This window comes from Neofelis nebulosa, chromosome 4 (genome assembly GCF_028018385.1).
Source record: "Neofelis nebulosa isolate mNeoNeb1 chromosome 4, mNeoNeb1.pri, whole genome shotgun sequence".
Taxonomy (NCBI): domain Eukaryota; kingdom Metazoa; phylum Chordata; class Mammalia; order Carnivora; family Felidae; genus Neofelis; species Neofelis nebulosa.
In genome coordinates this window covers 150,829,763-150,852,255 of record NC_080785.1, presented here as the reverse complement: position 1 = coordinate 150,852,255, position 22,493 = coordinate 150,829,763, and the positions used below count along the sequence as shown (strand labels likewise).

The window sequence follows — 22,493 nt, the reverse complement described above, 5'->3', positions numbered from 1 at the left end:
GACTGTTTCTAGAGGCCAGCTTTACTGTGCTAGACCAACAGGGTCCCCACATCCGGCCCTTGCCTTTGCCCCCGCCCAGGCCTCCTGCTTGCTGAGGCAGCGCCCTCAGCCTACCCGCTGGGTAGGGCAGGAAGTGGGGAGCGCTTTACTGGGGGAGATGGGGCGGCAGCTGTACCCTTCCCCGCTGTGCTCACCACCTGGGAAGCTGGGGCTCTGGCAGATGCTAGGCTGAGATCCTGAGGTCCAGGGCACATTCTGAGTGGGTTGTACCGCATGGGTGGGTGGCCCTCAGCGGCTGTGGCCTTCACTTGGCTCTGTCACCTTGGGCTGCCAAGACACAAGCCTTTCCATGCTTCTCCCAGTGCTTGACTTGGCACTCCCTGCAGGCAGGTGGGCCGGTGAGCATGCAGTGCTTGTGGGGGGTATGGAAGTGTGGCTTAGGAGTCCAAGGTCCTATAATACCCTCACCTGCAGCAATACCATTCATTCTGGCATCGCGAGCAGCGTTTGGAGGCCTCTGCACTGCAGTAGGCACAGCGGGGCCGCTCTGGAGCTACTGCCTCTAGCACGTCCAGCCTGTAGGTCTCAGCCCATCTAGGAAAGAGGTCAGGAAAGCCTGGTTGGGCCTGGCCATTGGGGGCACAAGAGCACCGCTGCCTGTGTCCATGCCTTCTTTGTGTCTCCCACCCCTTCTGCCCACTCAGCAGGCCACACCTTCGTGCCTGCAGCCGCAGGTCTTGCTCTGAGGGGCTGAATACATGCCGCAGCTGGTACTTGGCAATAGCCTGCCACTTGCCTCTGTTCTCTCTCTCTAGCCGCTCCCAGATTTCTGGGATCTGAGGGAGAGAAGTGGAAAGTGTCAGGGAGGAGCTGGCAAAGTGGACAGTGGTCCTGAGCAAATAACTTTCTAGTTCCTACCTGTTCCAACACCAGGTCCTTCTTAGGGGGCTGGGTTTCAGTCAGGGCCAGCTGGGCCAGGAAGCCCTGCAGGCCTGCCAGGTTGGGAAGCTGGTCGACCAGTGTGTCTGTGAGGAAGGCCTGAAGCTGCAAGGGAATCCGGGGGAGGCCAGTGTGAAGTGGTGCTGACCAGAGAGGGCCTAGGCTGTGCTGGGTTGAGGTGCGTGTGGGGACCTTGTGCCACTAGCTGCTTCATCACCTGAGGTCTGAGGTCTGGAAAGAGGACTGGGGCTGATGTAGGTGGACAGTGATAAACAGCAGGGGTGGGATGGGGTGGAATGGGGTGGTACCAATGCAGGAGGAGTTCCCCACCTTGAGTAGCTGTCCCTTGGCAAAGCTGGTGAGGCAGTAGCGGGCCCGGGCTTCGTGGCTCAGTAGCAGGTTGTACAGGGCAATCCACACCTGCCCATCCAACTTGCTCAGCTTTTGCTGCTCTGAGGGGGCCACTGTCTGCCAACGGCCACCCTCAAATTGCTGCAGCTTGCCTGGGGAGAAGAACCAGTGCACTGGGAGCAGGTGTTGCACACTCTGAGTCAGACAGCTGCATGGGCTGGGTGCTGCCCAAGTGCACGACTTGCCCAGGAGGGGGTGCTGCTTGCTCCAGAGCAGGGGAGTCCTTGGTAGTAGACACACAGGCCTTGCCTGCTGCGGAGCCCAGGTCGAAGCCCATCTTGGGTGAGGCATCCTGGTATCCTCTATGGGCTAATGGGCAGACTTTGTCTGCCTGTGTGTGCAATCTGCCCATACCCATAAATCCTGGAGGATGTTCTGGAAGCAGTGAGCTGGGGCTTAGGCAGTTCAGGGAGAGTTTACCTCCTTCCCGCCGGCTCCACGGATTGTGCTCCAGCAGTTCAACCAGGAGGCAGGGCAAGTTGTGGGTACTGAGCATGCGGTTCAAGGTGCTCAAGGAAAGGCTAGGAGTGGTGGTGGAGAGAAGCGAACAGAAGCTAAAGGCCCAGGCTCTCAGCCTTCCACTGAAGGTCCCAGGCCTGGCAGAGCTGCCCACCTGTCCACACAGTCTGTAATGTAGCGCAGCACTGAGAGGGCCTTCGATGCGATCTCAAACTCCATCAGCTCTGCCTGCTTCTGCAGCTCCTGGGGGGCGACATAGTGCTCAAGCTGGGCCACCCCCTGCTGCCCAGGCCTCAAAAGAGCCTGATCTAGCCATTGACACCTCTAGGGAACCTCAGCCTACCTGCATGGGGGTGCTGGACTGGCACTCCTCCTCTTCAGGAGGGTTACCACGGCTACTCCGGGCCACCAGTAGAGTCAGTTTTCGGTGGCAGTAGTCTATCAAGTCCAAGACAGCGTCCTCTGCTGACTCACACACCTCCTGAGAGGCAGGCAGATGGGAAACATTCTGTCTCTGATGCTCTTTCCACATAGACACAACCTTCCTCCCTGTCAGGCCCTTGCTGGGAGCAGTAGCCAGTGGGCAGGGCTGATGCCTCACCTTGTGGAAGAATACTGTCTCCAGAAGGTTGATGATGGAGGCCTCATGGTGTACCTGTCAGAGAAAGAGGACAGAGCCTGGGGATACTGAAGGAAGGATGCTATTACCATCTCTCTTCTCTAGTCCAGGGCCCTCTACAGGCATGGGCAGGATGTGACCCAGGAACCCAGCTCACCACCATGTATATGGGAAAAGTGTTCTGGGGCTTGAAGTCCTCCAGTCTGCACAGCACAGGAAACACCTTCTGCTTCCACATCTCCACTGCAATCAGCTCCTCAACTAGCGTCGGGATCTTTGAGGGGGAGGGGAAGGACGGATGAAGTAGGCCTACCTTGGCCTGTTAACGCTCCCATCCCTGGCTCAGCCCAGCCCAACTCTCCTCAGACTCTTCTGGGCTCCTAGATTCTCCTCGTAGGCACCTTCCCAACCTCTCTCCGGCACCTTAGACCTTCATTTCTAGCTGCCCTCAAAATCTCTCTGGGGACATCCTCCATGCTTCTTGTTATTGGCTCTTGCTTTGTCCCTAGGCTGCCTTGCTCCACCCTGCACCTACACCCTTGTCCCCTCTACCTCTATCCAGACCTTCCCTCAGGCTGGCTCTCCTGCTCATGCCCTCTCTCTTCTTATCTCTGTCCTCTGGCCTTCCAAAGTTCTGGTGTGTCTTGACCTCACTCTTACTCTGGGCCCTGCAGTTTCCTAGTCTTCTACCCTCACCCCCATTGGGGGGGGGTCCACCTTTTCTTCACAGAGGAAGCTTTTTGTCAAGTGATATCTCAGGTCACTTATTCCAGCCACCTCCTGGCTCATGTTCCAGCCAGGTTGATCCCTGATTTCCAACTCCTCTCTCAAGTTAGGAAGGGTGCCTCCTTCCATGCCAAAGCCCCACCCCCTTTTCAGTGAGGGCCCCCTCTGGCCTGACAGACTATTCAAGGATGTCTTTAGAACTTAGGCCCTCCCCCCACAGCCTAGGTTGTTGTATGATCCATGACTATCTTCCAAATCAACCCACACCTCACACTTGGCCTGGTGTGCCAGGGTCTTGTCCAAAGGGGTGCAAAGTCAAATGTGCAACGCACTCCTCTCTTTTCCCTTGGGGAAGACAAGTGTACCAGCCAGAGGGAAGCACAGGCACCCAGGGTACTCTTGAGCAGTAGAGTGGTGGTGTGGAAGGTGGTAGGAAGGCAGGAACCCTGTTTGTGGCCCCAGCATACCTTCCCATGGGTGACCAGCAGCTCCTGGATGGGCTCGCCCTGGCTGGCTGTAGCATCAAGGATGGCCTGCATGTTCAGCTTCTCCAAGTTCTCATGCTGCTGGTTCCATCTGTCCCAGAAAGCAGGGGTGTATGTGCATTTGGGCGCACATATGTGCATTAGGAGTGGAGTGAGGGCCGGGTCCTATTGAAGCCTAACCTGATCCCAAGGGGCCAGAGAGGGCTCAGGACCATACATCCCCTAACTTGAGCTTTGTCTTCTCACCTGGAGGCTCTTCCACACCGGGTACCCTTCCCCCCCAGTGTCAGGCCTGTAGTCCCCCATTCAAGGATTCTGACCCCAAAACTCCTCCTGACCCTGATCCAGCTGCCTCACCCTCCGGATCCCATCTCGCGCAGCGGGAAGCTGCGCAACCCCCGCACCAGCACGGCAGCCTCCCCCGGCAGTAGCAGCTCCAGGTCGCCCATGTTGTGGCCGGGGACCGAGAGCGGGAAGGCAGGATTCAGCTGACCCTGGGCAGCAGCCGGCGCTGAAGTGAGGGTGCTGAAACTCTCGAGGACGACCGCAACTCGCAGGGTCGACGTCTTGGATACAGCCGTTGCGGAGTGGTTGGGGCGCGTGGGTCCGCGCCGCCATGGAAACGGTTAGTCCAGCGCCTGCGCGCGCTGCGCTGGCTCCGGCCCCGCCCCCGTCCACCTCGCTTTTCCGGCTGCAGTTAGCCCTCTTTGGACTCCCAGAACTTTCTCCTTCACCGCCTGCGGCTCACGGGTCTGCCCTGAGTACCGGACTCGGGTGGCCTAGGCTTCCTCCTAGGACATCAAATCAACCCGCACGGGGATGGGGTCACCTCGCCCCACCAGCTCTTCCTGCAGCAACTCTACCTCAGCTGTACCGCTTCTGCGTGGTTTCCTGGCTCCAGTATGTCTCCTGACCGACTCCACCTGTTGGCTCTATCCCCTTAAGTACTGCCCAGTGCCCACGTCTCTCCATTCTAGCCTAGCAGGCTGCCAGCACATGTCATGAAGTAACTGCTGTAGTCTTTTTCTAGGTGACTCTGTGGACGCTTCTAGTCCTCGAAATAATGTCCAAAGCAGCTTATCAGCAATTCTGTAGTATTAAGGTCTTGCTCCTTCCTTACCTCAGTACTTCATCTGTTGTCCCTCTCCCCATTGCTTACCATGTTTCAGCCCGTGGGCCTCTCTTGGGTTCCTTACACATTTTTTTTTTTTTAATGTTTATTTATTTTTGAGGCGGGGGAGAAGCAGAGAGAGGGATACAGAGGATCTGAAGCAGGCTCCTGCTGACAGCAGAAAGCGTGATGCAGGGCTCCAACCCACCAACCGTGAGATCATGACCTGAAGTCGAAAGCTTAACCGGCTGAGCCGCCACCACCTGAGCCACCCAGATGCCCCAGGTTCCTCATACATCCTAAAGTTGCTTTTACTTTGCACCTGTTCCCTCTGCCTGGAATACTCTTCCTCCTTCAGGCCTCAGTTCAAGTCACCTCAGCGAGGCCTTCCTTGCCCATTTAATCCAGGACAGCCCCAGCTCCCACCCCAAGTCATTCTTCATCACAGCTTCCTGATTGTTTCTTTCTGGCTGTTATTTCAGTTTATAATTACCCGGCACATTTACTGTCCATAGCCAGTCTTGCCCACCAGATGGCGCACCAGGGTGCCAGGACCTCGGCTATTTCACTGCCAGTTCTCCAATGGCTGGTTTAGAGGCGGTACTCAATAAAGACAGGTTGAAATGGGTGATTTTATTCACAGAAGTGAGGGTCAACCTTGAGACAATATGGACTAGTCTACTGGTCTAGCCCTCATGTACCAGGCAAGGCTTAGCAGGACAGAGTAGCCACAGCCATGTGCCTAGACCAGGCCACCCCAGTCTCACTTCCAGCAGATGATGATGTTGGGGTCATTTTCCAGCCGTTCATCAAGCTCGTGGTAGCTCATGCCTATTTGGGACAGTGCAGGTGAGGTGAGTAACCATGACTTGACCACCCTGCCCTGCCCCAACCTTAGCTGAGCTGCCTGCCCCCACCTGTTTTGCAACAGATTTCATCGTAGCTGTGGCAGCCTGTGTAAAGTCGGGCAGGATGGCTCCGCTCCTCCCGAGACACCCGCACAGGATACTTCTGTAGTCGTCGGATGAGGTTCTTCATAAGCCCGAACTGGATAAGCTTCCTGGGGTGGGGTTGAGGGAGAGGGGGATGATGCCCTGGCCAGGAGTTCCTCCAGCCAGGCCAACTCTTTCCTGCAGTCTCCCTTCCCATTTTGTCTCAATGACCAGACTGGCCTCCAAACACATCATCTCCAGAAAGCCTGCCTGGACTAGCAGTGCCACATTATTCTGCTCACTGGGAATCTCCTGATTCCTCTCTAACCCGGGGCTCCAGAGAGATATAGAGTATCTGCCTTCAGGCAAACCCCTCATGTCCCTGGGAATCCCCTTCTGACCGTTCATCAACGCGTTGCAGCTGCTGGGGGTGGCGGCCAATGAGGTCTCTCACAGTAGTGCCAGGGCTCAGGCTGCAGTACAGCTGGAACACATCCCGGAGACTGGCCCTCTTGTGCCCTGTGGGCACCAGGGGTCAGATCTGCTTGTAGCTCTGCCCTCCCCAAGATGGCCTCCCCGAGAGCCCGCCACTACCTTGCTTGGTCACATAGGATAAACATGCTTCCTGCAGGGACTTGTCATCTACCAGGTCCTGGACCTTGGGTGTCGGGCAGTACACATTGGAATACTGGAAGGTAGCAGGAGGCACAGGGGGCTCAGTGAGGGGCTTGGAAGTCTGACACAGCCCCAGTCTGGCCAAGCCACATGATCCACTCTCTGCTTAACCAGACCCCAGACTCACCTACCTGGAGGATGGACACCAGTGTCACAACGCCATAATACCTGGGGGAGATAGTTGTGTTCAGCTTCTGAGGGCCATGCCTTCCCAGCCCCCACACTCAGGGTCCCGGGGCTCTTTCCTGGCTAGCAACCCTGTCCTGAGTGTGACTGTTGCCCCACTTACAGCAAGTTCTGGATGGCAATGCGCACCAGGTTTAACTCCACATCTGCCTCTGCTGAGATCTTCTGGACATGGCGGAAGCCGTCAATGTAGGGCAGGATCTGGGCAGGGCAGGGCAGGGTCAGCGGGGATGGGATGAGGCCAGGACTGTGGCCAGCTCTATGTGATGATACCCAGGGAGGGCTAGCACACCTGTTGTGTGGTGAGGTCCCACTGTGAGTTGAAGAAATCCTCCTTGTCTTTGGTAAAGACAGGCACGTCATACTCCTGGGCCACAGGAGGGTCAGGCCGCTGCTCAATCACCTTCAAGTGGATGGTGTTGGACTCATCTGCAGGGGACCCACCCATATCTTCAGTGTTATGTCCTTTAAGAGGCCCTCAATTACCCTCCGGTCCTCCCAGAAGCCCTTGATGGAGATGGGTAGCTCTGGGTAGGGCCAGTCTCCCCCTTCCCCTCTACTTTAAACTCTATGCCTAATGTGGGGCCTGAACTTACGACCCTCAGATCAAGACTCACATGCTCTACTGACTGAGGCAGGCAGGTGCCCCAAATCTTCCCCTTTCATGGAAGAAGAGATAGGTCCAGAGAGGGAAAGGAATATGCGCAAGGAACATGGAGCATGGCCTCCAAATCCTAAATCCTAACATGCACTGGACCTTGGACATCATCAAGCCAGCTCATGGCTATTTATTGGCCACCAATTTGTTCATTAGTCTTGTCCATGGCTGGGCTTGCCTTCCCCTGCTATGTTCCTATTCTTCCTCTACCCCTTTGTTGTCCTTGCAAAGGCTGGGCCATACCGATGGGCAGAGTACACCGGCCTGAGGCATTTAGCTCCTCCAGCAAGATGGTCATGATGGGCACCAACTTCTGCTTGCTCTCCTCTGTTGACACGAAGCTGCTCTCTAGCTGAATGGAGCATGGACAACATGGTGGGCACACCCTGGGACCCCTGGCCAGCATCCTGCCCTGGCAGATTCCTAGGTCTGGAGGGCTTTGGAAACATTTGTCTGCCTGCCCATCCACTCAAGCCCATTGTGTTGCAGACCTCCAGTGTGGTCAGGTAGCCAGCCAGCTTTTTGACGATGGGCTCAAGGGCACAGGTCTTAGCCTGAGCATCACACACGAAGCCTAGGTTGAAGAGCAGGGCATTGCGGCTGTACTTCTTGTGCTCGATGCATACAGGACAGCCGATCAGTTTCTTCTCCATGGCTGTGCTGGATGGGGGGAACAGGTGGGAACAGAGTCAGGTTCTTTCTGCTCCCAAACTTGTCCTCTCCTCCTGGGACATCCCCCGCTTTCCCCACTAGGGCCTCACACAGTGATAAGCTTGTTCTGCAGCTCTGGCTTGGTGATGATGTACACTTGGACTGTGTCAAACAGCTCCCGCGAGATGAAGTCTTCAGGGACCTGGGAAGCGGAGTGGCAAGAGGCCCCTTAGTGGACCTTGGGACTAGGCATAATACCTTGGGGGACCCCCAAGGACTAAGCCTTCTTGTCCAGCGTTTCACCTCTCTCCCATCCACCCAGGCCTACTACTCCTTTGTGTTTCCAAACACACTCCAGGTTCTCACCTGCCTCCCGTCTTTTGCATATGCTGTTTCCCCTACCTGGCACACACTCGCCTCCATCTAAATTCCTAAGCATCCAGGGATACTGTAGGACCGCGCATCCCTGCGTCTCTTGGGAACTCCTCTGGGTCCTCCTCTGGGTCCCTACAGCCCGATTTCTCACAGTCACTGTCTATGGGATGTTTGTTTGCTCCCCAACACTGGGAGCCTGGGACCTGGGTCTGAGTATTCTCTCGGTTAATGATCCTCCGTGAATGAAGGAGTGGTGTGACTGCGTACAGCACGGGGCACGGGAATCCACTGCTTCCAGGCACCCTGCTTGAGCTCGCGAGAGCGTCCCTCTCCCCGTCCCCCTCTGCCCCCAGCCCCGCGAGCCCGGATGGCACCTGATAGGTGATCTTGGGTCCCAGCGTGGGGTGGAACTCGCTGAAGAATATGCATTCGATACGGCAGCCGCTGCCCATGGCGCCAGCAGAGCCCAGGTCTGTAGTCTCTGACGGCTGGACCCCCTGCGAACACCCGTCGGAAACAGCCCGAAGGCCTGGATGGTGGATCAAACACGCTTGCGCACTCACACCCGTCAAGCTGTCTGCTCAACGGCGCCTGCGCAGCATGACGGAGAGGTGTGGCGCGGGGGTGGGGAAGCTTGTCCCAGGAAGTCCCGGGTAGGTAGACGTCGCACCCGGAAGTGAAGCGGCTCCGCGACGGAGCTGCAGTGCGCGCGACAGGGGCCTGAGTATCCCGCTTTCTTGGGAAGAAACCACCAAGTCGGGTCAGTGCTGCAGGTGAGGCAGGCGAGTCCCTAGCATGTAGGGTCAGCATGCCAGCGGCACGTGGGGAGACTGTGCGCGAAGGGATTCAGGCTGTAAAGTCGGGAGCAGATGGGAACTACAATACCCGTAGCGCTTCACGCGCTTCCTGCTGGCGCTCCCGTCCGGCGATGGCGTGATGCACGCTGGGATTTGTAGTCTATTACTCGGCCTTGCGCATCCAACCTGGAAGGTGGGCCAGTGATCAGTGCCAGTTCAGATACTGGGTACACGCTGACAGGCTGCCAGCCCTCGCCTGTTACTGGTGCCTGTTTTGGTACTGTCCCTTCCTACCTTAACTTCTTGGAAGAGAGTGGCATTCCTGCCCTGCAACCCTTGCTCCAGTGTGAGGAGTGGACAGCAGGCACTTGAGACCCTTGCTCATTCTACTATGCTTTCAGGCTCCAGCCACTGGCCCGGTTGACCATGGCCCTTTCTGTGGAGACTGAGTCGCACATCTACCGAGCTCTGCGCACTGCCTCTGGGGCTGCTGCCCACCTTGTGGCCCTGGGCTTTACGATCTTTGTGGCTGTGCTTGCCAGGCCTGGCTCCAGTAAGTAGAATTCATAGTTGACTTCTGGGAAGGAAAGTGCCCCTTCTCCTGGGGAGCAGGAGCAATAGGAAGCCTTGGGCCTGACTCCTGGGAAAGGCTTGGTTGGCTGGGGGACATCGTATGCTGGAGGAATAAGTGGGGGAGGAAGTGAGTGTGCGGGCTCTGTCAGTTTGGCCAGAGTACCTGGCTCTTCTTTTCTTGTCTTGGTGCTCCACTTGGCTGCCTTGTGTGAAGTGCTAGGAGAAGAAGGGAGGCCTGCCAGAGGAGTGTCAAAGCATGGCCTCTGCTCCAGGGAGGGACCAGGAAGCAAGGATAGGTATGGGATGAGCTTGTTGCAGTTAACAGGGGCCTTAGTATTTTGGCAGCACTTCCTTGGGCGATGCGCTGCCCATTTTCCTCAGACTGTAGGGATCGGTGTGGCTGGGTTCTTCTTGCCTCAGCCTCACAAAGCCTCCTCTTCATTCCAGGTCTGTTCTCCTGGCACCCCATGCTTATGTCTCTGGCTGTAAGTAGTGGGCCTGGCCAGCTCTTAGGGGTGGGAGGGAGCATAGTTCCGGGTGGTAGCCCGGGTAGCCTCTGAATCCTTATGGATGCTTAATATCTCTTTGGAGGGGTGGAATGTGGAACTGGAGGAGTCGCATGCTCCAACACCTGCCCGTAGTATATAAACCAGACTTGAACCAGAGTGTTCAAAACCCAGGGCAAATTTGCCTAAGCACAAAATGAGGCTTTATCCACCTCCAGGCAAGATGCTTGGAAAATGATTTTTGAGTGTACCTGTGTCTCTTTTTACCTTAATTTATGGTGATGCATCTAATTTTCCCTGAAATAGTGCACCCATGTGGCCAGCTCCTGCCAAGAAGCTGTATCCAGCCCTGTGTTAGGGAAACAAAGCTTGTGAATCATTTATAACTGCCACATCTCAAACCTTGTGTTTGCTGGGTAATATAGCAGACATGACATTTCAAAATAGCACCTAGGAAGAAATGTGGAGAGGTATATACCTCTTGCCAGTTACTAAGGGCAGATGTCCTGTCCCTGATAGAGCTCCCCACTCTTGCCCCGCCAAATGGATACTCTTGTCATTGGGTAGAGAATGGAGAGGGGGAATCTGCCCACAGTGACTGGCAGCTTAGAAAGTTATCTGAAGCTTTTTTTCCTGACTTAGTTTCCCATCCCTGTTTCCCCAGTTCTCTTTCCTGATGACCGAGGCACTGCTGGTGTTCTCTCCTGAGAGTTCGCTGCTGCGCTCCCTCTCACGGAAGGGCCGAGCACGCTGCCACTGGGTACTGCAGCTGCTGGCCCTGCTGTGTGCACTGCTGGGCCTAGGTCTTGTCATCCTCCATAAGGAACAGCTTGGCAAAGCCCACCTGGCCACGTGGCATGGGCGGGCAGGGCTGATAGCTGTGCTGTGGGCCGGGTTGCAGTGCTCAGGTGGGGTGGGGCTGCTCTACCCTAAACTGCTGCCCCGCTGGCCCCTGGCTAAGCTCAAGCTATACCATGCCACTTCTGGGCTAGTAGGCTACCTTCTGGGTAGTGCCAGCCTCTTGTTGGGCATGTGCTCCCTCTGGTTCACCGCCACAGTCACTGGTGGGGTCTGGTACCTTGCTGTGCTATGCCCTGTCATTACCAGTTTGGTCATCATGAGTCAGGTGAGCAACGCCTACCTGTACCGCAAAAGGATCCAGCCATGAGCTCTTCCCAGCCCAGAAGCCTGGATTTGCCCCTCAGTGTAGTAGCGGGGGCTGGGGCCTCCTGGATTTTCTCAGCTAAGTCATGAGGACATCTCAGGCACTGGGGAAGTCTAAAGTAGGAGTCTTGTGTGTGACATTTTTTGCTTGCTCCTCATGGTGGAGTGCTTCCCCTTTTCTTCTGTACTGTCCCAGAGGAGCTTATGGATGATGTCTGGCTGAAGCTGGGGTTGCAAACCTACTTCCCCAGCAACTCAACTCATACTTGTACTGGTATGTCTGGAAATTACAGGAGAGAAAAAAGCAAAATAAAGAAGAATGACTGAAAAGACCAGATGGGAGGAATAGCTTAGAACTGGGGATAGTTCTCACTAGTGCTGTCAGAGTGAAGAAACAGGCAGCTAGGCAAGATGGGGACCCGTCCCTGGCTGCTCACTGAGGGGCTGAAGCTCTCCCAGCACATGAGCTCTGAGATCTGGCTGCTGAGCCTCCTGTGCCCTCCTGTGCCACCCAGGGCCCTAGATGGGTGGCCCTAGATGGTAAAGCTATGTGTCCTTTCACTCGCCCACCTGCATACTGTGCTGGCATCGCCAAACTGGTGGTTAGATGTGGACAGTGACACGGTGGGAGCTGGGGATGGGCTGTTTCCATACGTTTTAAGCACTGACCACTGTCTTGAGGGTGAGCAATCGATAAGAACACTCTTTATGATAGAGAGGCCCTCAACCATCCGATCTTCTGGGCAGAGCCTCCCTGACTGGGAATCAGAGAGAGAGAAAATGAGTAAGTATTGGAAGTGACAGCTCTGGGAAGGGTGTTTAACAGTGGGGGTAGGGGGAGTGGGGGCAATAGGCTTCTTATTCAGCTGGAGCTGGCAGGGAGACCAAGCCCTTGAATCTAGAGTAAAGTCCCTAACTTTGCAGTTGAATATGATGAGGGGGCTGCCCAAGGTGGTCTGATAGAGCCCAGGAGCCATACCTCAAAGAACTGCTTTATTGATACTGCGAGGCTGGGCTTCACTGCCCACTCAAGTGGTCCTGTAGAAAATACTTGGGAGCCATGGCTCTTCTGGCCAAGAAGCAGCCATAGCCACAGCAGAGGGAATCAGAAATTTTCACATGAACATAGTCTTTCTGAGGGTGGGCAGGAATGTGCAGCCCTGCACTGGCTGGACCCCCAGAACGTTTTTGGCAAATCCTTGCCTTGGCTCAGGGCTCTTGGCAACCAGTATCAGGCATCAGGGTTGGCCCAGGAGGTGTGGCACCACTGTCCCTGCAGCCACTTGCTTGGGGCTGTCTGCTGAGGTACAGTCTTACCTCAGATGGCCCGGGCTGGCTGACACTTCAGAGGCCCCATGCCTGGCATAGTGGTTGTCTGGAGTTGGAACCAGGTAGCAAGAGTCCTGGGTAGTGTTGGCGAGAGATAGCAGAAGGCTGTGGAAACCCCCAGCAGCCCTTCTTCCTTCTCAGAGCAGTCAGTGCCCTGGAGTAGCTGAGAGGTGTCAAAGGGGGGCTTGGGAGAGGAGGCGCCTACACTCAAGGTGGTCTGGAGTTACAGCTTCGGCGGAGCTGCCTCGAAGGTGATCAGGCTGGATTCTGGGGCAGCCCCCTTCCCTGGGAGCATGGGGGCCTTGTCTGAGGGTAGGGGGCTATCCACCTTGGCCCCTGCCTCCTCTTCATCGTCATCCATGCTTGGCCAGACGGACTGGTCCTCCACTCTCTTCAGCCGCTCATTGAGGGCCTTCAGGGCCAGTTGCCTGGAGCCAGAGGAAAGATGACAAGTCACTTGGCTCATGCCCTGTACTCTTCCCCCATGAAGCTGACTCCCCCTACCACCCAGACTTCTCTCAGAATTCTATGTATTCCCCTTCACCATGCAGGGCCCAGGGCTTCCCAGGGACTGGATAGGGCCACCTCTGCCATCAGAAGAAGGACCCAAAGGCTGTAGAGCCTCCCCTTCATAGCCAGGGCACCTTCAGGCTGAGAAGGCCATCAGGGTGTTTGCCATACTGTCCACCAGGCCAGTCCCACGAATGATTCTGAGGGTGGTGCCTAAGCATGGGCAGAGTTGGTACCCCAAGAAAGATGGGTGGAAGGAGTCCCTGAACATGGGAGTTTCTGCCTGGGCACTGGTATCACATCCAAGGAGACAGTTATTACTTCTTCCTCTCTCCTCATTAGGGGTGTTTTGAGTCTCCTGGCAAGGGTCTGTGGGGAATGCTGGAATGCAGGCACCTACCCTGGATCTCAACCTGGGAAGCAGGTCCAACTTGGGTCAGCCCACCCTTCCTGACTCTAATGTTCTCCTTCCCAGAAGAATCCCCAAAGCCACCACTACCAGTGTTAGAGCAGTGAACACCAAGTCCTTGCAGAAAGAGGAGGAACAGCCCATTTGGACGGGACACAGGCCAAAGCTTACTGGTTCCACTGGACAAATCCTTTTGGATCTCACTTGGGGGGAGGTGGGAAAGTTGACTAGAAGATATACACGTGCACTTGGGACCCTAGTCTACCAGGAGGTAGAATGCCCGTGCTGCCAGGCAAAACTTTCACTAGTGGTCACTATGAAACCCTGATGCCTCAACCTGTTTGTGCTACAAGCATGGGGGAACAGCCTGTAATAGCCTTCCAAGTTCCAGCAGAGAACCAAAACCTCCACCATACCAGGGAATGTGACAGAAAAGGCAACAAGAACACAGGCGCAGAAATCCCGAGCACAATTCCACCCTTTCCTCCGGCCTGACACATGGCGAACTGGCATAAACAGGACAGTCCTTCCCTGTGCTACCCAGGCTTCCATCCTGTAGACTGCCTCGTCAGTTCTGTCTAAAGTCTGCCAATGTAGAGAGGTAATGGCATGCTAGTCACTTCCTCACAAGGGCCAAAGATAGGAAACCCTGTCTCCCCACTACTAGTAGCCATTTGGGTTTGGGAGTGGCATGCTGTCAGATGTCCAACTGCTTGGAGTAGTAACAACCATAAGGCTACATCAAGAACCCACATCCTGACAACCTCGCCTACCCCAACCTGCCATTTTCTTGGGCCTGAGCAGAGGTGTTTTGAAATGTCAGCCAACCCTAACAGTCCAAGACTTCTCACTAAAGGAGGAGTCACCACCGTGTCTCGGCCCCACCTGTAGAGCTGAGGACAGCTCAGTTTCTACCAGGCCCAACCCTCTTGGTCCCATCTTCTCCACTGTATAAAATGAAGACAGACCTGTCTTTAGAATTCATCAGCCATAGACACAAACTGTAGGGCCAACAGTTATGCCCCGCAGCATGCCTTGTGTACTTTTCAACATCCACCACCTTAGGCCATAGTAATCTGCAGCCCTTCCCCTGCTGGAAACCCCTTCATGAAAGGGGTGTGTCCCACACTGAAATCCACAGCCCCAGTGGAGAGTAAGCACAGGGATAACTTTTCAGCTGAATTCATAAAACTGTCTGCCAAGAATCCATTTCATAGGTGAGCAAAAGCAGAAGCTGACAGGAGAAACAAAGCCTGCTCCAGGCTTCACTACTAAAAGAACTGCCTCAAAAAAACAAAAACTCTCAACAATAATGTTGGAAATAGAGCTGTTACCACTCTGGTGAGTCAACAGACCTGGGAGAGAGAGAGAACGAGCCAGAAAACTGGATTAAAAAAAAGATCTGCCCTGCCCTGGCCAAGGTGCATTCAGTGAATAATTCATCTGGGACTCCAGATGGTGCAGATGGCTTGGTTTACAGATAATTAAAAAGGTTGTCTCCACTCCCTGTGTGGTCAGCAGACTCCACAGTGGGTCACATGGCCTGTCCCCTGGGTTTGGTGACACATACATGCTAGAAGGACGGGGTGTAGTACCCCAAGTTTCCCTCTCAATAAGTGGCAGAGAAGCACAGCATATGAATTTTTAAGATCCAGGAAGAGGACCTGGCTCAGCATTTTGAAATTGGGGTGGCCCAGACTGCCTAATAAGAATCCCAGGTCTCCTTCTCTGTTCCTCCCTCACAGGGGAAAAAGGACCAGCAGGTTGTTTCTGGCTCCCATAGGACGAGTGTCTAGGATTCCGAGTTTCTGACATGATTAGGATTATGTGTATCTGGCCATTAACCCCTCACATAGTATAAAAGGACACTGGGCATTTCTTGGGACTTGTTAAGTAGCCTGAGTGGTGAGGAAGGCAACGTTCATTCCTTAATACTGGAAAACACCTACTGGAGCCTAGACTCCTACATGCTGAATTTCTCAAAACCACAAACTGGATTTTATCTCTGAGTCTGCCCCAACGCCTGACCCTTGGCTGCCAGCCAACATACAGCAAGTATAACAGACGATATGGGGCTTGATCAATACTCTCCTAGTTCAACAAGGTTTTGGAATACTCCACAGTACCTTCTCCGTTCTGCATCTTGAGGGTCTGTCCCTGGGAGGCTGATGGTGATGGAAGACGGGGCACCTACATCATAGCGCTTCACTGTCTTCTGGCATATCTTTACCTTCACCAGGAGGCCGTGCACCAAGTTCGCCAACAGCCCCACCACGGGCTGCAGAATCTCAGGGAAGAAGGTGGCAAAAGCGAAGTGGTCAGCCATGTCCCCTCGGCCTCGGCTATGGCGCTGGTAGAAGCGAAGATAAACCCAACTGGAGAGCAGCCCAAAGCCATAGGAGGCCAGTGCTGGGCTCTGGAGCAGCGTGGCCAGCCGCAACAGCAGCAGCAGCCCCAACAGCAGCATAGGCACCACGCTGACACGCACCTGGGGCACACGCAAGACCACACAGTCCCCCATGGTTTGCTTGAGTGCCACCAGGACACCACCTAGGAAGCCCAGGGCTCCGTGGATGCGGATAGTGAAAAGGTAGACCAAGTTGAAGGAAGCCATGTAGGTGAGGAGGTAGGCGAAGGCCCCCAACAACCCCACTGACACGTTCACCACTGAGAAAAAGATGAGCAGCTCCAAGGCCCCCCAGAGGGGCTCCAGCAAACGTCCAGCCACCACCACCGTGGCAAGACTGATGGCCACATCCCACACGTGCTGTTCCATCAGCCCATGGGTGGCCAGGGTCCAGATCCAGAAGTTGGGCGGAAAGAGGTAGCCTGGGGTAACCGCCAGGCAGCCCGTGTCCACGGCGAAGGACAGCAGGTAGAGGAAGAGTACTGTCGCACACAGGGCCTTCACCACCACGCTGGCGCTGGCCAGGATGGCCCCCAAGTGCTGGCGGGCGCCCGGTAGGGCGCGCTGCATCTTCCCGAAGGGCGTCGGCCTGGGGTAAGGGTCTAGTGTGTTAGGGGCCTCCCCGGGGCCTCGCCCCAGTCCGGCCCCGACGGGAGGCCCGGGCCCGGCCTAGTCACTGGCCTATGGCCCCGGTGAAGACTCCACTTCTGGTCGGGTTGGCTCCGGTCCCAAAGGGTCAAGTTGGGCCTGGTCGCGGGGCCGGGGCCTAGGCCCCTCGCCGGGGACCTGAGGGAAGGCCCTGGGAGGCTTCTGCACGTCTGCTCGCCTGCCTGCCCTGTGGGCCCCGCGCCGAGCTGACCGGGCTGGCGTTGATCTCAGGGCTCGGCCTATTCCATCCACTCGGGGGCCCTACGATCTGCGTGGGACTGGAGCCTAGTTCTGGGCCCCAGTCAAGTCTCGTCAGCTCCGGCTCGGCCTCGGTCTTGGCTACGACCGTACCTCCTCCCTTCCCAGGCACCGACAAACAGGGTGCTGCGCTTGCGCGCTCCCGACAGCGGTGGGATGCCCTTCCGGCTCTGCGGCATGCTGGGACATGGAGTCCTCGGCCGAAGCCGCGGACGAGCGGATAGCAACTTTCTGGGTAAAACTACAAGTTCCAGGAAGCTGCGCTCCCGGGCCATTCCGGTTGGTAAGAGGAAGGTGTGCTTGGGAGTTGTAGTTCTCAAGACAGTTTCCGCCTGTTGTCGGGAAGTGGGGAGGAGTCAATAGCTTCGCTAACCTGGAGGAAAGCTGCGGGTACCTGCGTGGCAGCGAAACTGCAGACACGCGCTTGCTGAATTTCCTGGGAACAGTAGCCCCGGGCATGTACATCTGAATACTTCTGAGTGTGTCTTTGTGGACAGGTGTGTGGGTAAGAATGTTGGTGGTCTTGGTGTGCGTACCAGTGTGCAGGGACTCCCGAAACTTCCGCAGTCTGGTGGTGTGTGTCTGATCCAGGTATGGGTGTATAAGACCTGACCCAGATTGGAATTCTTGCTCTTCCATTTGGCGGCTGTGCGACACTGGCTAAGATTCCTCAATTTCATGGACGTAAAATGGAGATAATTTTACGGTGAGGGTTCAAGGGGACTGTGGTGTAAAATGCCAGCCCACTCTGGGGGCTCAGTGAGTGTGTTGCCCAGGCTGCCCTTGTTACAAGTGTGGTGGCACTGCGACTTGAACTCAGGTCTCCTGTCCCAAAAATGGCAAGGCTGGACTGCTTTTAGTGACTCTCTTCCCCATCACAGATTTCTTATCTCTGGCCTTGAGGAGGAGAGATCTCCCCCACAGACTTGGGCCAGGGTGGCCCAGGGCCCTCACTTCACTGCATTGGTAGCTTCCAGCAGTTTGTGTCCTGTGCCAACTGATTTTTTGGTGTATTTACTTCTTAAAAATGTGCATATAGTTAAAACAATTATATATGACAGAGCACATGTATAAAGTGCAGAATCCCTTCCTTTCAGCCACTGATCTCAGTACAACTTCCGACCTGCGCATAGCCTTCTAGGTTACAAAAGGTGTTGACAGTCTTTTCTTTGTCTAGGGTCTGGGCTTTAATTTGATGCCAGGGAGGGTTGCCAGCTTTAGCAAATCAAAATACAGGGTGTTGAGTCAAATTTGAATTTCAGATAGGTGAATAATTTTTAGTGTAAGCATGTCCCCAGTTTTTTTAGTATTGTTGTATCATACAATATTTGAAACATACTAAAAAAATTCATCTTATATCTGAATTTAAATTTGACTGGATGTTCTACATTTTATCTAGCAACCCTATCCTGGGACCGAGCAGGCATGGGAGGGCATGGGAGCTCTCTCAGGAGTTACTAGTTAGGCATTGCTCTGTGGCCAACCACTGCAGGAGGAGTGAGGAAGAGTGTCTTTGCTAAGGCCCAGAATGTCCTCCTGCATTTATTTAGTATCCAATGCCCCCCAACCAGGTCACCTCAGGTTTCTAGCTGAAACCTTTGCTGATTTCTTGCCTTTCTCACCAAGCAAGAGAGGAGACTTAGTCTCTGTTTATCTGTGCTATGGGGATAAACTAGTACCAAGTCTAAGGTGTAAGCTGACTGCCTACCAGGTGAGTGTAAAGTGTGTTGTAAGTGAGTAAGCATCAGCAGCATTAGGAAACCTCTGTGCTGGTGGTTACTAGTTTCTCTCCTTGAAAACAATGTGAAGGGTCACATGGAAGTAGGGTTGATTATTAAGAGAGTTGGGATTAAAATGAACAAGGGCACAGGGCAGGCCAGAGGGAGGTCTGAGAGGATTCACAGAAACTGACTCAGTTTTGGGTTCCAGAATGAGCAGTGGCAGTCAGGGAGAACACTGGGCCTTGGGCCTCCCCTCAACTGAAAAGGAGCCATGGTCATGCTTATGGGTGGACCAGACCCTGGCCTTCTCTGGATAGCAGGATGGGCCCTCAAACACCAGGTCATGGACTTGGGCCAGGTACTAACTCATCGCTCCAAGTGGATGACCTGCCCACTAGGCCCTGGTGGTCTGACCTGATGGCTAGATGCCTATCTAAACTCAAATTTCATCTGTCTTCTTTCTTCTGTCATCCTGGCCTTTAAGGACAGCTTTTCTCAGAGATTATCTGAGATGCAGGATACCAAGGATCTGGTATTTAGGAAGCCCAGGAAGCGTCATGCCCTACACCTACTGGGTACCTGGGTTGCAATAGCCTTCATTCCCAGTTGAGTGTTAGGTGGGACTTTGAGGTCATGGCCACCTGTCTTCAAGCTACCCAATCCCCACCCTGAGGCAGACACAGTGGATGGGAACCATTTGAAGTGAAAATATGAACATTATTTAATAACTGATCTTCTGTAATAAACCATTTGAAAATATTTTACAAGGAATCACACACACGATATTTTACAAAGTTTCTTGACTTTTTTGTCACTGTTGTTTTTCTGACTTGTCTGTACAAAATAGAACAACAACCAAAAAAAAAAAAAGGGCAGAGAAAAGGAAATGGCCCCCCAGTCCCCCACAGATCCCCCGAGCCCGAGGTGAGGGGGCAGCCAGGTCGGGTGGGTGATGAGAAGGATTAGACCCAGCTGGGGGTTGGACAACTACCTGATGGGGATTGTTTGTCTGTTTTCCTGTTTTTTAAACTTAAAATATATATTTATTTTTTTGTATATGTTTCTTTTTTATTTTTATATTCTCCATTGAGCACCTGACTACACTACAGTTACACACACGCCCCCGCAAGACATGGCTGGCATCTAGGCTGGGTGTACAGCATGGGTGCCCACCCTGGCACCAGCAGCGGGCATGGACCATACACACACACTGAGAAAGCAACAAGCAACGTGACATTAATTAATGGAGCCATTAATTAATGCATCACCCTCCCCCCTCCTCCCAGTCCATCTGAGCCTCTTGGCCACATCCCCCTGCTCTCCCGTCCCCCACTTGCCCCCAGGCTGGGATGCCTATGGGGGAAATGATCAGAATGAATGGTGTGAAGACATGTGCCTGGGCCCAGCCTCTGTGTGTGCACAGAGTGTGTGCATGTGCGTGCGTATGCGTGCATGTGTGTGTTCAGCAGGGGAGAGCAGTTTGCTCCCCCTCCCCCATTGTGTGAGTATGAAGAAACAGGGAGTGGAGCACAGGCCTGAGTGTGTAAGGGCCAGATTGGGGGTGGGATAGCCCAGCCAGGAGTGATCGTGTCACTCTGGCTAAGGCAAAGGGCAATGTCTGGTGAAGATTCCTCTGCCAAGAGGTGCAGGCAGTGGCATGTGGTCTCGCTGGGGGCCTGACACTAGTGCGAAATGGTTACAATGAGCACCTGGTGGGGTGAGGGACATTTCCAGGACACTGGTGGCTAGGGTGGGACAGAGGTGAACCCCCTGTCCCAGCATTTGGCACTGTTTGACATTCAGCTTTAGAGACAGAGGACCAGCTGGGCTGCAGGTCAGATTAGAGGTGGGCAGTGAGCAGATGAAGTGTGCATGTGCCAACCCTCCCACCAACCCCCTGCCCTGTGTAAGGCTTTGTGAGCCCCTACCCCCACCCCACCCCATGGTGTGTGTGTGTGTGTGTGTGTGTGTGTGTGTGTGTGTGTGTATGTGTGTTCGTCCTCCTAGGTAAGTTTAATGTGAATCCAGTTTCTGCCCTCAGGGCTCCAGGTGTTATGGGGTTGTGTCTGAGCCAGTGTCACTGTTACTGGCCTGTCACCTGCAGGGCTGGAAGAAGGTGGGAGGTGGCTGTAGGCCTGATAGGGGCAGGAGCCATCGAGGGGCTGCCTAAGGACCTCCCTCCTGCCAGGACTTAAGATGGGATGCACAAGCCTCAAACTGCCCATCTCAACTTCATTATTCCCAGGGAATCCAGATTTGGTCCTGGGTGGGACATAAGGGCCAGGTTAGAGAAGTCCAGCTGGGGCAGGGCCTAGGTCTCCCACACAAAGGGAGCCTTGGGGCAGGGTGGGCAGTGGAGGCCTGGTTTGGCACCAGTACTGTGGCTTCCCTGTCCCAGTGGGAATAAGGGGTCTGGGGTCACTTTGACAGTTCGGCGGCGAGATGTGGCTTGGGGGCCAAAGACCTGCGGCACCCTCCTTTGGGACCCCCCCCCCCCCCTTTCCAAGGCTCAGACTTGGGCCTGGCTACTCAGGTCCTTCGGTGAGGGAGGAAGCGAGGCTCTAAGGCGGGGTGTGGGAGGCAGGGGAGAGGCGGGGAGGCCTGGGGAGGGGCAGGAGGGGGCGCTCAGACGCGGCGCGAGGCGTGGGCGTGGACTTGGGGCTGCGGCCGAGGAGGCAAGCCCAGGAGGAGCAGCAGCTGCAGGGAGACCAGGACGCCCAGCGACGGCGGGAAGGAAGCTCCGCGGCCACAGTCTGAGGTATCTTCCTGCGGGAAGAGGCAAGGTGCAGGTCGGCCGGGCGGCCCAGGGAAGGGAGGGGGCCGGGATGTAAAGTGCGCCGCCCCCTCCTCACCGTCGCGTTGTAGTCAAAGCAGATATGCGGGCCTCTCCGGTATCGCGGTCTCTGCACCAGTTCACACTGCTCCGGGCCGTCCGCTGGGCATGGGTGGGGAGTCAAGGAGGCTGCAGGGCACTGAGGGGGCACGCGGGACAGGAGGGGGCGCGGGCGGCGGGGAGCGGCGGGGGCAGGATACAGTGTGTCTCTTTCTGCAGAAGCCGGCCACCCTCACACTGGCTGCACAGAGGCTTCTCGGCCACCACGAACAGAAGGTTGGTGTTGGTCAGTCTTTGCGCGTGGAACAGCCTGGAGGCAGTCCGGAAAGGCGGGGCTTTGAGACTCGCCCCGCCCCGCCCCGCTGTAGCCCCGGTCCCGCCCCGGGCCGCGCCCACCCGGCAGGCCCGCCCATGGGCCCACCAGGCTACAGCCAGCCCTCCGGTCCCGATCCCCGCGGGTACCTGGAGCAGTTTCCGCAGTCGATGATGGCGTTGTAGGAGGCGTTCACCGACCCGAAGTAGTACTGGGTCTGTTTCATGACGCAGCTGCTCTCTCGCGCTTCGGGGTTCCCCTCAGCCTCCGCGGGGTCTGCGAGGGCCCAGAGCGCCTCAGCCCCACCCATTCACCCTGGCAAGGTCTCGGGTTTCAGCCTCGCTCAACTTTAAGCCCCGACCTCCCTTTGGGATGGGTCCGGGCTTAGTCTGGGGAGGGGGTTCGAGGAGGGGGCTCTAACGCCCCACCTACCTGCCTGGAACCAGCTGTGATAAATGAGGCCATAGAGAAGCTGCTGGAACAAGGACCTGTAGGGCAGGGGTCACTGAGTGGGAGTGGTCAGCAGAGGCCAGTGCCCTGCCCCACCACTTCTCTTGAGCCCTTCTGGTCAGGAAGCACCCTTCTTCCGCTCCCTTCCCCTTCGGACTCACCAGGCTGCAGCCGAGGTCCACCAGGCCAAGTTAAGGAAGTCTGCAATAGTGGGCTGCAGTGGAGAGAGGGGCATGGGCTGCTACTGCTGTCCCGGAACCCGGGTCACCCCCAGCTCTCTTGTCAGAGGTGGAGCGTCATCTGTGGGCAGGTCTCCCAGCCTCCCCCCCCCCCGCCCCCCCCCGTTGC

The 22,493-nt window shown here is 55.6% G+C and overlaps 5 protein-coding genes across 18 annotated transcripts in view; 1 reads left to right on the top strand and 4 right to left on the bottom strand.

Moving 5' to 3' along the window:
• Positions 1-3: 3 nt before the first annotated feature.
• Positions 4-4,290, bottom strand: ZMYND10 (zinc finger MYND-type containing 10). 5 transcript variants are annotated; one of them, XM_058726823.1, is made up of 12 exons: positions 4,133-4,290; positions 3,622-3,730; positions 2,586-2,702; positions 2,411-2,464; positions 2,153-2,290; positions 1,964-2,076; positions 1,771-1,871; positions 1,270-1,442; positions 919-1,044; positions 715-836; positions 469-594; positions 4-380 (listed from the first exon to the last, which is right to left on the bottom strand). In XM_058726823.1, exons 1-12 carry the CDS (start codon positions 4,255-4,257, stop codon positions 305-307), a joined length of 1,380 nt encoding a protein of 459 aa, XP_058582806.1. In that variant the 5' UTR covers positions 4,258-4,290; the 3' UTR covers positions 4-304. The 5 variants fall into 5 exon arrangements, with proteins under 5 accessions (XP_058582806.1, XP_058582807.1, XP_058582808.1 ...); XM_058726824.1 differs by having other exon boundaries at positions 1,964-2,052; positions 4,133-4,289; XM_058726825.1 differs by having other exon boundaries at positions 3,997-4,262.
• Positions 4,291-5,362: 1,072 nt separating this feature from the next.
• Positions 5,363-8,811, bottom strand: NPRL2 (NPR2 like, GATOR1 complex subunit). 2 transcript variants are annotated; one of them, XM_058726839.1, is made up of 11 exons: positions 8,602-8,811; positions 7,963-8,054; positions 7,693-7,861; positions 7,445-7,553; positions 6,836-6,972; positions 6,647-6,744; positions 6,489-6,525; positions 6,277-6,370; positions 6,084-6,201; positions 5,668-5,810; positions 5,363-5,581 (listed from the first exon to the last, which is right to left on the bottom strand). In XM_058726839.1, the coding sequence occupies exons 1-11, from the start codon at positions 8,677-8,679 to the stop codon at positions 5,514-5,516; spliced, it is 1,143 nt and encodes a 380-aa protein (XP_058582822.1). In that variant the 5' UTR covers positions 8,680-8,811; the 3' UTR covers positions 5,363-5,513. The 2 variants fall into 2 exon arrangements, with proteins under 2 accessions (XP_058582822.1, XP_058582823.1); XM_058726840.1 differs by lacking the exon at positions 7,963-8,054 and having other exon boundaries at positions 8,602-8,733.
• A 45-nt stretch (positions 8,812-8,856) lies between these two features.
• On the top strand, positions 8,857-11,600 carry LOC131510132 (transmembrane reductase CYB561D2). Of its 2 annotated transcripts, none has more exons than XM_058726848.1 (4): positions 8,857-9,000; positions 9,426-9,577; positions 10,045-10,082; positions 10,768-11,600. In XM_058726848.1, exons 2-4 carry the CDS (start codon positions 9,451-9,453, stop codon positions 11,269-11,271), a joined length of 669 nt encoding a protein of 222 aa, XP_058582831.1. In that variant the 5' UTR covers positions 8,857-9,000; positions 9,426-9,450; the 3' UTR covers positions 11,272-11,600. The 2 variants fall into 2 exon arrangements, with proteins under 2 accessions (XP_058582831.1, XP_058582832.1); XM_058726849.1 differs by having other exon boundaries at positions 8,882-8,987.
• A 643-nt stretch (positions 11,601-12,243) lies between these two features.
• On the bottom strand, positions 12,244-16,968 carry TMEM115 (transmembrane protein 115). The gene is made up of 2 exons (XM_058726841.1): positions 15,642-16,968; positions 12,244-13,024 (listed from the first exon to the last, which is right to left on the bottom strand). Exons 1-2 carry the CDS (start codon positions 16,490-16,492, stop codon positions 12,820-12,822), a joined length of 1,056 nt encoding a protein of 351 aa, XP_058582824.1. The 5' UTR covers positions 16,493-16,968; the 3' UTR covers positions 12,244-12,819.
• Positions 16,969-20,949: 3,981 nt separating this feature from the next.
• CACNA2D2 (calcium voltage-gated channel auxiliary subunit alpha2delta 2) overlaps positions 20,950-22,493 on the bottom strand; it is a 142,195-nt gene continuing 140,651 nt past the window's right edge. For 5 of the 8 annotated variants that reach the window (XM_058726801.1, XM_058726809.1, XM_058726803.1 and 2 more), the window contains 6 exons: positions 22,307-22,359; positions 22,128-22,183; positions 21,845-21,971; positions 21,584-21,692; positions 21,402-21,491; positions 20,950-21,315 (listed from right to left, as the gene is read on the bottom strand). In XM_058726801.1, coding sequence (XP_058582784.1) covers positions 21,175-21,315; positions 21,402-21,491; positions 21,584-21,692; positions 21,845-21,971; positions 22,128-22,183; positions 22,307-22,359 — 576 coding nt within the window. In that variant the 3' untranslated portion in view covers positions 20,950-21,174. Of the gene's footprint in view, positions 21,316-21,401; positions 21,492-21,582; positions 21,693-21,844; positions 21,972-22,127; positions 22,184-22,306; positions 22,360-22,493 lie in introns of all 8 variants that reach the window. The other 3 variants (XM_058726804.1, XM_058726807.1, XM_058726808.1) reach the window with 1 other exon arrangement.

Bases quoted from the DNA above. Each gene is read 5' to 3' on its own strand.
- ZMYND10 (XM_058726823.1), bottom strand. From the start codon at position 4,257: ATGGCGGCGCGGACCCACGCGCCCCAACCACTCCGCAACGGCTGTATC. The intron at 2,291-2,410 runs GTGAGGCATCAG...CCTGCCTCTCAG, and splicing joins AGACAGTATTCTTCCACAAG to GAGGTGTGTGAGTCAGCAGA. The intron at 1,443-1,770 runs GTAAACTCTCCC...TCTTCTCCCCAG, and splicing joins GTGGAGCCGGCGGGAAGGAG to GCAAGCTGCAGCAATTTGAG.
- NPRL2 (XM_058726839.1), bottom strand. From the start codon at position 8,679: ATGGGCAGCGGCTGCCGTATCGAATGCATATTCTTCAGCGAGTTCCAC. The intron at 6,371-6,488 runs GTAGGTGAGTCT...GCTACCTTCCAG, and splicing joins CACTGGTGTCCATCCTCCAG to TATTCCAATGTGTACTGCCC. The intron at 5,582-5,667 runs GTGGGGGCAGGC...TGTCCCAAATAG, and splicing joins TGAAATCTGTTGCAAAACAG to GCATGAGCTACCACGAGCTT.
- LOC131510132 (XM_058726848.1), top strand. From the start codon at position 9,451: ATGGCCCTTTCTGTGGAGACTGAGTCGCACATCTACCGAGCTCTGCGC. The intron at 9,578-10,044 runs GTAAGTAGAATT...TCTTCATTCCAG, and splicing joins GCTTGCCAGGCCTGGCTCCA to GTCTGTTCTCCTGGCACCCC. The intron at 10,083-10,767 runs GTAAGTAGTGGG...CTGTTTCCCCAG, and splicing joins CCATGCTTATGTCTCTGGCT to TTCTCTTTCCTGATGACCGA.
- TMEM115 (XM_058726841.1), bottom strand. From the start codon at position 16,492: ATGCAGCGCGCCCTACCGGGCGCCCGCCAGCACTTGGGGGCCATCCTG. The intron at 13,025-15,641 runs GTACTGTGGAGT...CTCTGGCTCCAG, and splicing joins CAAGATGCAGAACGGAGAAG to GCAACTGGCCCTGAAGGCCC.